The 12,724-nt window shown below is 40.7% G+C and overlaps 1 protein-coding gene across 32 annotated transcripts in view; it reads right to left on the bottom strand.

Annotated features, from left to right (window-relative positions):
- nfasca (neurofascin homolog (chicken) a) overlaps positions 1-12,724 on the bottom strand; it is a 152,394-nt gene that overhangs the window by 24,428 nt on the left and 115,242 nt on the right. For 21 of the 32 annotated variants that reach the window (XR_008601739.1, XM_055010804.1, XM_055010802.1 and 18 more), the window contains 10 exons: positions 12,199-12,396; positions 11,190-11,260; positions 10,481-10,703; positions 10,199-10,314; positions 9,830-10,040; positions 8,589-8,711; positions 7,770-7,943; positions 5,125-5,145; positions 2,297-2,527; positions 1,571-1,687 (listed from right to left, as the gene is read on the bottom strand). Coding sequence is in view for 31 of the 32 variants with exons in the window: in XM_055010804.1 (XP_054866779.1) it covers positions 1,571-1,687; positions 2,297-2,527; positions 5,125-5,145; positions 7,770-7,943; positions 8,589-8,711; positions 9,830-10,040; positions 10,199-10,314; positions 10,481-10,703; positions 11,190-11,260; positions 12,199-12,396 (1,485 nt within the window). In the remaining variant the exon portion in view is untranslated. The remainder of the gene's footprint in view (positions 1-1,570; positions 1,688-2,296; positions 2,528-5,124; positions 5,146-7,769; positions 7,944-8,588; positions 8,712-9,829; positions 10,041-10,198; positions 10,315-10,480; positions 10,704-11,189; positions 11,261-12,198; positions 12,397-12,724) is intronic. The other 11 variants (XM_055010823.1, XM_055010824.1, XM_055010826.1 and 8 more) reach the window with 5 other exon arrangements.

Genomic DNA, 12,724 nt, shown 5'->3' on the forward strand with positions numbered 1-12,724 from the left:
TCTACCTTACTGTCAAAGCTTTCAGACTTGACCTCGGAGAACAGGGGTAGATCAGTCTCATCACCCTTTTTCTGTCTGTTCACATTCAGATTTCATTAAGAATTAAAACCACTGCCCAGGTACACAACAAATACATCCTTCTTTCTTTCCATCCTCAGCCAAAGCCTGTTGAACTGGTAGACAGCAATAACAGCTAACAATGTGTATGAGGGCCAGGCTGTCCACTTTCAACCAGTTGTAGGATGTCAAGACATGAAGGATGATGACTTTTATCAAAGCCGGACTCAAAGCACTCAACACCCAGCCGAAAGCAAAAGCAAATGATGGTGGAAGCATGGGTGACCAAAAAAGTGACTCATTCAAACATCAGTTTATCAGCAGCAAGCTAAACAGCCCAATTATGTGATTCAAAGCCAGGTAGTGGGCTGAAAAGAAACTATTGTGATGGTGCACTGCACACAAAGTTAGTAGTGACATAATGATCATCACCATTTTCAAACACAAAAAGACCAAACAGGGACAGAAAGAGTGCAAAAAAGAACAACAGACACAGACTTTGGTACCTTCTGCCTTTTTTAAGTGTTCAAGTTTTAGGCCTTTAGGTGCAAATATCATGTACTTAAAAAAGAACAGGCCGATGTAGCACAGCTGCTGCTATAGCTGGAGGTTACTTTTGATGAGAGGTCACATTTTGTATGTTCTATTCCGGATAAAAGAGCTGTGATGGCACAAATCTGAATTTAAAACCTACTTATGGATTTTCCTTCTTTAATGCTGTTTGCTCTCTATGCTCCTGCCTTGATTGTTTTTTCACTTGTTTGTCATGTCAGCAAAATTTGTCCAATAACAGCTTTGCATTAAGGCTGTACTGAGAATGTTTTGGGTGAATTTGGGGGACAAGGACACATTTCAGCAAAACCCTTGAGCAAAGACTTGTGGGGGAAATACATTTTCCACAGACTTCCAATGGAAGTCTGTTTGAAAAATCAGTGCTAAAAGCCCACTAATTCATTTGTTTGTCCAATCAGTTTAAAGAAGTTTAGTCTTTGTCCAGCTTTAGATCATGTTGAAGTTGCTAAATGTAATATTAAGCAATATGACTTCTTTTTAAACTGCATTGTTGTTAGCCATTTGGGGGTAGAACAAGCTGAAAATTCTGACAAATTGGACAAATTGAGGCTTAATGTAGCTGATATGACTAACATGTGCAGCAAAAAACTATTAAAATACCTTGAGGGACACAATCCCAAAACAGTTCAATGTTTGGTAGAAACAACTAAATAAACTACATTACACACAGTCTCAAATATTGATTCAGGTTTTATAATTAGAACTGGTCAAGTCTTCATCCTTAGCAGTCAGGCCATAATTGAAAACTACACTGGACTGGACTAACTTTGCTTGCTCTCTGAAACAATGCCCTCTGTCTGCTCTGACGCTTTATAGCCTACTTGGTATCACCTTGAAACTCCATTACCATCTCCCCAGTCTGGTTGGTGTACTTTCCAGTTATGCTCCAGTCTAGCTTTAGGCTTCAATAGGGCAAAGTGGGCTTGGTCTGGTTTCTTACTGTCCAGTGTGAACTCTAGCACAAACTCGCTGCTGCCGGCCGGGAAGTTGTGATTCCAGCTGACGTTAGCGTAGTCACTGTTAGCCTTCACCGTCAGATCCCAGATCCCAGGGGCCACTACACAAGGTGGGGTGAGGGTATAGGGTCAGGGGTAAAGGGTTAAAGGTCAGGGGCAAGGGGCAGAGAGGGCACAGTTACAACAACCACACACAGGCTCCTTTCAGACCTATGCATGGTTCTACCATGGCGGGAGTCTTCCTACAGTAATGAATGTTTTGACCAGGACTCAGGATCCACTCAATATGTTCATGGACAGAAAATTCACCATGATAAACTTTCAGGGTATTTTTCAGTTCATGAAACACTTGACTGTAATGTTTACTCCTTACTTAGGGTGGACTCCAATGTGAATAGTAATATCCCAACAGGGAATCCCTCATCAGTCTGAATACAAAAGATACTCTGTTAGTTATTAACAATTTAAAAAAGTTTGGATTCTCACTTCCTGACCACAAGGATAGTTGCTGGCTACATCCCAATATTCTGAATTAAGTACCCACTTTTTGTGCAGCAGGTACAGCACAGCTTATCAGAATGCAGCCTTGATGTCGTTTCCTGTTTTGTCAGGTGGGAGAAGGCAACCGTCTTTTGACATCCAAGTGTAATTCATGCTCAATTAAAACACCAGAAAGACAGTAACAACCACAATGGGACAACAGCATGTACCCAACACGGTCTGATCGTTTCGCTTGGTGGTGACCAGCACAGGGAGTGTGATGGTAGTGCTCGCCTCCGTAGTAGTGGTAGTAGTAGTAGTAGTAGTAGTAGTAGAAGTGGTAGTTGTCGAAGCGGTAGTTGTTGAGGTACTAATGGTTGTAGGAGCGACGGTAGTAGGAGGAACAGAAGCGAGAGGAGTAGGAGTGAAAGCAGAAGACACGGAGGCATCGGTAAGCTCGACTACAAGGGAGGAGGAGGGAGAGAGCAGAGGGTTAAAGACATGGCAGCAGGAACATCAAACACAGAGCCACACAGACAGGAGAACATCAGCAGAACCCTGAAACACACAAGCAGCACTTCTCAACCTGCACATCACTGACGTCATCCTGACAGAACCAATGATCAGAGTCCTCGTCTCTGCCCTCCACACCTGGATGCCACTGCCACCAAGAGGACAAATGCTGATGTTGCAACATGTCTCTAATACTTAAAAAGCCCTTGAGAGGAGCTAGGCCTGAAAACCCCAAACAAGTATTACTATGTTTATTGCATTAATTATTGTTATCATTATTATTACTTTTTTGAGACAATCAACCTTAAATGCAACCGTGAATGAATCACTATGATGACAAATGAATAACTGAAGCCTGAGCCACAAACTAGGGCCATGAAGTTTTGCTTACAACTGCTTTTAAAAATCTTGGGTTTTTTTTTGATAAAACAGTTTCCTTTTCTCCTTCGTGCTTAACCATCACATCAGCCATCAAAGTTTGATCTACTGTCTGGTGGTTTTGAGAAGCAGACTTAGGCAGACACTTCCAGGCCTTGCTATGAATTATAATATTTATGTGCTGAGACTGACAGTCCAACCCAGTAACTGTTGGTACTGATCAGATGTATCAGGAACACAGTACGGTACGTTGGAGAGTGCAGGTAACTAGAACTGAATTCTAATTTCTATTTTTAGCCTTTCTGACTTGTTGATTAATTATATGCCACCTGTTTTAATGTGCAATTTTAAATTCAAGTTCATGTTTTGCTGCTTTGATTTTCACAATATTGAAAAAAACTCATTCCTTAAACAAGTTTGGCTTTTTTTTTTATTAAAAAAATGTTTATAGTTCATATAGAGGTTGTCCACAGAACTGTGAAATCTCTCAGGTGTGACAGTGACACTAGCATAAAGGTGTCACTGAGCCATTTCATTCTTTTACACTAACTAGTTTTGAGAGGTGGTTGACCTGCCAGATTCTGTCAGATTCTACCTTTAGTTAAACAAGGGCTCTTGTTTTCGTGTTTGTGACCCAATGATGCCCCCTTGTGGGGACCAGGCCCAGATCAGAGTGGCTCTTCCTTTTCCACTAAATTGATCTTGAAATGATGCTCACGCTTACTGTACCTTGAAGTTGAGATCATCTCGAGGCAGCAGAGGGTATCTGATGTCCCCATCCCAAACATTTAGTTCATACACCTCAAACCCCAGCCAGCATGCTTGTAACATCAGACTGGGCTCCAAACATGCACTCTGACTGCAGAATGGCTGAAAGACCAGCATGTTTGGGAGCCCTTACAGCTCACTGAAGGAGACTAGTTCAACTTAAAGCTTCAAGCCACCTTACCTGTACGCCCCAGAACGTATTGTTGCCCCACTGAACTTAAAGGATGCATAAAGATGGCAGAGTGACATTTTTAAAAAGCTCAGAGTGAAAAAAATCAAGCCAGTGAGTCAGTGAGCAAGCCAACAGCTGATGGAGTTTGTTTGTTTGCCCTTTCCTATAATCACATCTCATCATTCATCAGAATACTTTCACTGTCTGGAAATTCTAATGCAAAGACATGCATCTGATCCCAAAACAGCAGTTTGGTCATGACATATGCAGTGACGATGAAAGGAAACTCAGTACACAAGGATAACTTGTGTCTCCCAGACAGAGGCAGTGATGCTGTGAGATTGCATTGTGAAGGTGCGCCATCAGGGACTAGGATTAGAGGACAGCATAGATACAGAGATCTGGCTGGAGGATTCTGCAGCATCTATCTAAAACTAATCTAACTGAATACCACACCAAAGGTTTAGCATGTGTTCAGTTTGTGATGGGATGTATCTGATATGGTAAATAGCCATTTCACTAAACATGTAGAGAAAGTAAGTGGTAAATAGGTTTATTCCATCCCTGAGAGCACACCACAGCAGCAGGCAAACAGCAGCTTCATACATGGAGGAGGGATGGAGTGATGAGGAGGAGCAGATGGACAAAAAGAAACACAGCACAGACAGCAGTTCAGTCTAACAGAAAAACACAGTTAAAGCTGCTTCAGACGTTAGATCTTCATCTGAACCTATGAACTGCTTATCACTGAATCTACAGATTTTTTGTCGACTCTTTTAAAGTTTCACAGATCATTAATTATTGAGATTTTCTTGTTGCTGTGGTTTTAACTATTGTTTGAAAAAGAACTGTGTCTGAGTGTAGTGATAGCTTGTTTAATACTGGGTACCATGTCTGGAAATCAGCCCAGATCAAAGTTTATGCTGCAATAACCTGCTGCCTGCTGTGATGTAGCTCACAGTTTAGCTCACAGGTGGCTCTATCCCATCTTTAGGTTCATTTGAGCTGCAGGGGCTTATAGAACTGCACTTTAATTCAATTCAATTCAATTGTATTTATATAGCGTCAATTACAGTCAAATTGTCTCGAGACCTTTTACAGAACCCATATACCTGACCCCCACTTTACTGGAAAATACAGCAGGAAAAGGAAGGACTGGACTGCTGCTGTCAGGCTGAGGTAGACACATATCAAGAATGGGTGGGAGAAGGTGACAGACAAACACACCTGTGGCGTCAGTAAAGTTTTCTGCCAATGAAAAGAAGAGGAGAGACAGGAGGGAGAGGAGAACTGTAAGAGAGACACAGAGGGATGACAAGGACAGCTGGGAGGTCGGTTCAACACATACTGGGAGCATTTACTGGGAAACACTTCCTGGAGATATTGTTCTTGTTTAGAACTTTTAGTAGGGACTAGAATCTGTCTACTTATAGCTCTTATGGAGAAATCATGGCGAGGTCTGTGAGAAAACACTGACCAAATCCCATTGATCTCATATGTGCTGGAGGTGAATGGGACGATCTCACCGGTGGATATCTCCAAATCTGGTTAAATTATACAGATATTATCTGAAGAAAGTGAACTAGTTTTCTCTTTTGAACAGCCTGTCTGCATTTATTCATGACAACAGCAGCTCCTTGCTGTAATTCTAAAGTGCACAAAAAGGTGGAGAGGCTAGAGGGTCAGTGGCTCATTCTAAAACACTAACACTTCTTTCCTCTTTTTGTTCTCTGACAGACAGACCTGTGTTTACCAAAGGGCTACAAAATCTCTCACTTCCTGTTTCTGTGTCTCTCTCAGATTCCACTGATTCACAGCAGCAGCCTCTCACCATGTGGACTCACTACTGAACCAGCCTACTTCCAGACAGGAGCCTAGTCCAGCTGACAGGCATGAAGAAGAAGATACTCACCCACAGCCATTAAAACAGACAATCAACACTTACGACCGTTTGAAAGTCATCAGTTGACCTAACATGCATGTCTGTGGATGGTTACAGTTCTAGGTTCTGACCTAGAACCAATGTTAACCACTGCCACCCCATAACACCTCCAGTAAATAATAACAACCAGTCTAAATCTGCTCAGTGTCTAGTTGGCAAAATGTTTTTATTACCTCATTTATAATTTCCTACACATTCTTAATTCCTGCATAATGCTGATTTGTCTGACTACAGCGTATTATGGGTCAGTAAAATGCTTTCTGTGTTCCTTAACTACTTCTTGCACCTATTTTAGTAGTTAAGTTAATGAGTAAAACAGTTATGAGCTTTAACTTTACACAAACACTTCCATACCCACGTGTGTCAGTACTACGAATACTCTGATATAAGACTGTAAAACAGAAAAAAATATCTAGAAAAAAAACTTGAAAAAATATTTTTGACGAAACAATTCTGACTTTTACTAACAGTAAAATAAAAATATCCCAACAGCCGTGATGGAGCTCAGGTCTGAATGACTGCTATAGAACAAATGATTTAACTATAGCTCTGTGGCACGGCTCACATGTCTGAACCAAAGAACAAAGGGTGCTACCATGTCTTCATATCAGGTACAATTAGAATTATATGGATTTATTGAAGTACCACTCACATGGACCATGCTGCTCTCTGATTCCGCAGATATTTTTATCTCAAGACACAGACTCCTACAAACATCTGGAAGCAACCAATAAAACTTCAGCTCCCTGGATTACATTCAGTATTAGTGAGTCTCATTAATGTGAGCAAGAACAATCTTCTGTCTCATTTGGCATGAGGTTTCCTTGTGTGGCATGAAGGTGACAGACAGAGACTGAAAGCAGGCATCTCATGAAAAAAACTGGACAGTTGGCAACGCTGGGTTAGCTAAAAACTTTAACTGTCATCCCTATTTTTAGGTAGCTATTTCAATCCTTTTTTTTCAGGTTTTTCATCATTTCTTTTCTATTCTAACCATTTGCATAACTTGTTGCTGTCTGTTTTTGCAAACTATTAACTTTTCTGAATCATTACTCTTTTTATGTATGGCTGAATTATTCTAATATTAAGACTTGCCATTCCGTAGTGTAGGGGAGTTTCACAGTGTTTGGGTAGCGCCAGAGGTGAGCTGGTGTGCTCAATCTGCAGCAAGTGGCAGAGAGGTGGGGGGAGAAAGAAGCAGGGATACTTTGTCCACCCATGCTTCAGGAGGCAAAGATTAGAGGTACACTACCAGTCAAAGGTCTGGACACACCTTCTCATTCAGTGCTCTTTATTTATCTGTATTACTTTCTACATTGTAGATGTAACACTGAAGATTAACTTTAATGTTTACAACATAATTCCATATGTATTCTTTCATAGATCTGATGTCTTCAGTATTAATCTACAAATAAATAAAAACCACTGAATGAGAAGGTGTGTCCATGTTTGGACTGGCAGTGTAGTCTAAGCCATCATAGGGCAGGACAGAAACTTTAAATATGTGATTTCAAAGAACATAGAGGAGTTAATGCCTGCAGAGGAACTTTAATTACATTTTAATTTCTGTGTTTCAGATGAGTTCAGCTCCTACATATAATAACAGTACTCTCTGGGGTACTACCCATCATATGGGATTTCATCAGTATTAGTCACAATGTTGAGGACATTTGTCGCTCTTTGAACCAAACTAACTTTTAAATGTGAGAGCAACTGAAAGGCTCAAGCATTTTTCTAATGATGCTTACTTTACTGGAGGCAGTTACAGATTATATTTGGTGTTCTGTCTCAGTATTTTATTGGTTGTGGCTTAACTCATCAATGTAAAGTTAATTACCAATAATAGTAATAATCTAACCAATGGAGATTTTCAGAGATTCAGATTTGGATTTCTTTTGGCAAACAAACAGTCACACATAGAAACACTCACCCTCATTGGTGAAGTGTGGCGATTCCTCAGCATAGACCTCCCCTGTTCCCACCTGGGTCAGTGCTGACAGGAAGAACTTGTAGCGGGTGGATCGGTCCGACAGGCGAAGGGTAAAATCTGTCACATTAGGAAGGAACGTCTCCAGATGGGAGCGACCCAACCTGGAACCGTTGACTACACACACACACGCACGCACACACACACACACACACACACACACACACACACACACACGTCATATACTAACAGTAGTATTAGTTTCTATTTGTTAACATGCATTTTGTCTGTACATTCACAAATGAGTATTTAAGTTGATGTAATTTCTGTTTTCTTGGCGTTTCATCTTGTTCCATCTAGTCAGACTAGATGTGTGAAAGGATCCAATGAAAAGACCCCTACAGCAGAGTTAATATTCAGCTCGATAAACTGCACCATGTTAAGAGATTTTGTGGATTTATTTAGATTATCTTAGTTTTTTGATCATTTTGTTTCAGTTAATAGTTAAAAGTAATTAAACTGACCAACCTACCTGTATGGTTCTATTCATGTGGTAGTTGGTTGACTGGGTTTCAACATAGTCATTACACTGGTCCCCTCTGTTAACTTCAGTTTTGCTAACTCACAACCTGAGTAGTTTAGTTCTGTTCTTTGGACTTCTCATCAGAAAGGAGCTGAGAGGTCTAAATGCAAACCCCTCCAACGAATATCATGACATGAAGCAAAGAAACTGAATTCAAATCCTCACAAACACCATCTAGCTACTATCCAGAATAAACACAGAGCTTCTGAAAGTTCATTTGCAAAATCAGAGCAGCTTACCTGTTTGGTACCTGAGCTGGTATCCAATCAGAATGCCGTTGGGCTCCAGAGGTTTTTCCCATTCCAGGTAGATGGTGTCCAAACTCCTGCGGTAAATCCTGAAGGACCTTGGAGCATCTGGAACTACAAATACACATAAAGGAGAAAAGAGAAAAAAAACAGGAGTGGTGTCAGAAGGAAAAGGACTGGGGAGAAATAAAAGTGGTTTCTACGAAGCCAGAAGTTACTGTAGTATAATTCAATTCCATCAATGGCCACTTGAGTCTAGAATCTGCACTTTCTTTGACATCCATTCTGATTGTGCTAAAATGTCTCTCGAAATGCTAGGACAAAATCTTTTCCCAACAAAAAACTTCCATCCAAAGTGTGTTTAAGAGTGAAAGAGAGCAAAATGTTAAACAGATAGCAAGTGTTTTCCTACCAGTTGTCCTCTCTTTTGTGCTGACCTGAAACATGTCATGTGAAGGAAGTGGAAACAAGAAAACAAGAATGCTAACAACGGCATCGAGTGTTTTCGGGGTCGACCAATACGTTTTTTAGGGCCGACTGATACCCTTTATTACTAATCAAGGAGACTGATAGTATTTAGAAGTGATGTACATTCACAGCACAAATGAAAATGTTGATATCAAAAATTTAGAATAACACAAATTCAAACATATTCATCTGAATGCCTTTGCTTATTTATGTTTTACATTTATTTGATTAAAAAATCACTTGTCAGCACTTATCCTTTAGTGTTGATGGGCTGTTAGAGATACGGACAGCCAATTCATTTTTAAATTAACTAATTTTTAAAAAAATAGGCTAATAAAAAATTGCGAATAATCAGGGAAATGCAGAGTATCTGCTCTGTTAATGAGTGATGCTCATTAACAGATGATGTCTATGATAGCCATTTTTGACTGACACCTATTTCTTTTAGGTGATATAATGTAATCTGAACCCATCATTATACCGTGATGTTGATTTTCACTCCTTTATCTTTTTGCTCCCACCAACCTTTTACTCCTTTACCATAAATTAGTATTTTCAGACTCAAGCCACTGTATCAAAGATGACATCAGGCACTGAACATGTACACTAATTCATAATGTCTCTTTAGAATCCTGTATGTGAAACCTGTCATGAATATTTTTTAATAATTTCTATTGCTCTGCATCAAAAAGGTTCTTGTAAAAATCGTAGGTGATAAATGCTACGTTTTCCTCAGATACTGTTGGGGTGGATTGTGTCCTTACCTCCCTCCTTGGTGTTGAACTCCACTGTGTTGCTGGGTGGACCCTCAAAGTGATTGTTGGCCACCACCATGAACATCTTGTATTTGGAGTAGGGCACCAGGTCACTGAGGATGCCAGACGGTTCAGCCGTGGTGCTGTAGAAACCTTTGGTCTTCTTCTCCTTACTGACAATCAAACCTGGAACCTGACTGGACTCACGCCAGTAGTACAACTGGGAAGTAAAGCAGGAAGTTAACAGTAAGACATGCAGATGAGGCTGAAAAGATTCAACAAGAAAAACTGGAAGAGATTGAGAGAAGGAATGAAGGAGAAGGATGGTATATAATGTAAAGATCAACTCTCATTAAGAAAAACTGCAGCTCGTCTCACTCTGTACTCCTTGAACTCTCCCTGGACAGTGTTTGGATCCACAGGCTTCCAGTGGACGTTGGCTTTGGTGCTGTCAACCTTCGACACTTGCAGGTCAGTGGGAGCATCAGTGGGCTCTGAACACACAAAAGGGGAAATATTGGTGAAAACCAGGCAAACATTTTGCAATGAATTCTTTCAGTAGTACAAGTGAAATGAACGATTGATAAAATTGTAATGGTCTCATTGTCTTTAGCAGCACCTTTGGTTCATGGAGTTGATATTGGGTGAGTTTCTACTTACTGTCCTCTCCTGAGTATCCAATGATCACATTAGATTCTGGTCCCGATCCAAACTCATTCCTGGCCTGAAGTTTGATCTCATAAGGCACGTAGGTTTCCGTGTTGTGGACAACATGTTTGGACCCCACTGTGGTCACATTACTCCACTCCTCCCCCGAATCCTTTCGTCTCCACCAAATGCTGTAGTGCAGGTTTGGACCGTTTCTCTCCAGATCAAGGAGGGGCTGGAGAAACAGAACAAAGTCCTCACCCTACTAATTCTCACTGCTATGACCTGTGTGGGTCCTACCAGCACTTTGAATTCAGGCAGTTACCCAGGGGTTGTCTTGATTGATTTTATACTGTATTACACACCATTTTCCAAAGAGGATTTCTCCTGGAGCATAATAAAAAGGATTCTATAAAGAATTTCTCATCTTTTGCACCATGACTCTTTAACAAAAAAGACTGAATATATTTCACATCTCTTAGAAACTGAAAAAGTTTAACTGTCTACAGATCCAGGAATATATTTAATCAAATCCCATGCCATTTTAGATTTTTTTTCTACAAAAAAATGAAAAAAATTTGTACATTTGTGCTTCCATAACTATTTTGAGACAAACTTTTCACAGTTTCATTTCATGGATCACAAACTACACTCAGGCATTATCACTTGTATTGCTGATTTAAAATGCTAACAGTTCTACAGACATTTTTGCACATCTTACCTCCCAGGTAATCTCCATGTTGTCCTTTTTGGACCCCCATCCTCGTAGACCTCTGGGAATAGCATCTGGGGCTTGTTGCAACAGAACAGAATGCACTTTAAAAAAACAGCTCCAGCAAACCACGTCTGCAGGAACAGGTTTGGACCTGACGTTTACTGGTGCCTGCCTTCTAGAAGCACTACTTCATTCTGTATTTCAGATTAAGGACAAATAGGTCTTCACTCCAAAACTAACCAAAACTTTAAAAAGATCACACACTCATACCAGCTGTTTAACAACCTGGAATTTAATAATGTCCTCTTAAAGTAGTTAGGATAATTTGGGCTGCACAGTGACTTGGTGGTTACTTTACAGCTAGAAGATCCCCGGTTCTCATCCCGGCCTGGGCCTGGGATCTCTTTACATGTTCTCCCTGTACTTGTGTGGGTTTTCTCCAGGTTCTCCAGCTTCCTCCCACAGTCCAGAAACATGCTGAGGTTAATTGGTGATTCTAAATAGTCTGTAGGTGTGAATGTGAGTGTGATTGTCTGTCTCTATGTGTAGCCCTGTGATGGACTGTTACCTGTCCAGGTGAACCTGCCTTCACCATAAGTCTTGTAATGTGCTTTTATTGTGACCTATTGTCCTGTGTTTCACTGTTATGTTTTTTTTTTTTTTTTCCCTAGGCAGGTGCTTAGGGACTGCGGATGTAAACTAGCATTGTTGCTATAATCCTTCATATTTACGTCTATGACTGTCTAAATGGATGTTTATTAATGTGCATTGTCTCTATCAAATAAATAAATAAGCCAGCTGGGATAGACTCCAGGGCCCTGTGACACTAATGAGGAGTACAGATAATGGATGGATGGTGAATAATTAGATGTTTTATGGACAGTACTTTAAATAATATACCTAACTTTAGTGCAGATAATGAATCAGATTTAGCCGACTGTTCAAACTAAAACACTCCATGTTTAAACACAGACAGTAAGTCCTCAAATGAGTGGAGGTGTCTATTGTCTCTTACCAGCTCCACTGGTTTTGTAGCGAGGTGAGGGCCGGCTCGGCTGACTCTGACCTACTGAGTTGATGGCGATGACTCTGAATTGGTAGTTGACGAACGGGGCGAGCTGCAGGATGACGGAGTTGAGGTCTCCAGGGTAAGTGGACAGGTTCTGCCACCTATTTGGCTCCCAGCGGTCCTCCTCAAACTGGACTAGGAACTCTGCAGAGAAACACCACTTACATGAGAAAAGGAGGACCAGCCACAGGTGGTCCAGTAAATATCTGAGGGGATTCAGGAGGTCCTCTGTGTTGTTTGGTTCAGCTCTTTCTCCTGTAGTGGACCACATACACTTGTGGCTTCGGATGTTCATTGCCTGGATTCAGTGATTATTGGCTCTAATACATCACTATAAATACAGATTATAGGCATCACTTTATGAGTAACTGGTCGTGAGTTGAAATTTAACAGATAACTTTTATTATTATTAACTTATTATCCCTTCATGGTCATTTTTTGTCTGAGCTTGGTGACCTGAAATAAGCTGAAC

Source organism: Amphiprion ocellaris, chromosome 5, assembly GCF_022539595.1.
Source record: "Amphiprion ocellaris isolate individual 3 ecotype Okinawa chromosome 5, ASM2253959v1, whole genome shotgun sequence".
Classification (NCBI taxonomy): Eukaryota; Metazoa; Chordata; class Actinopteri; family Pomacentridae; genus Amphiprion; species Amphiprion ocellaris.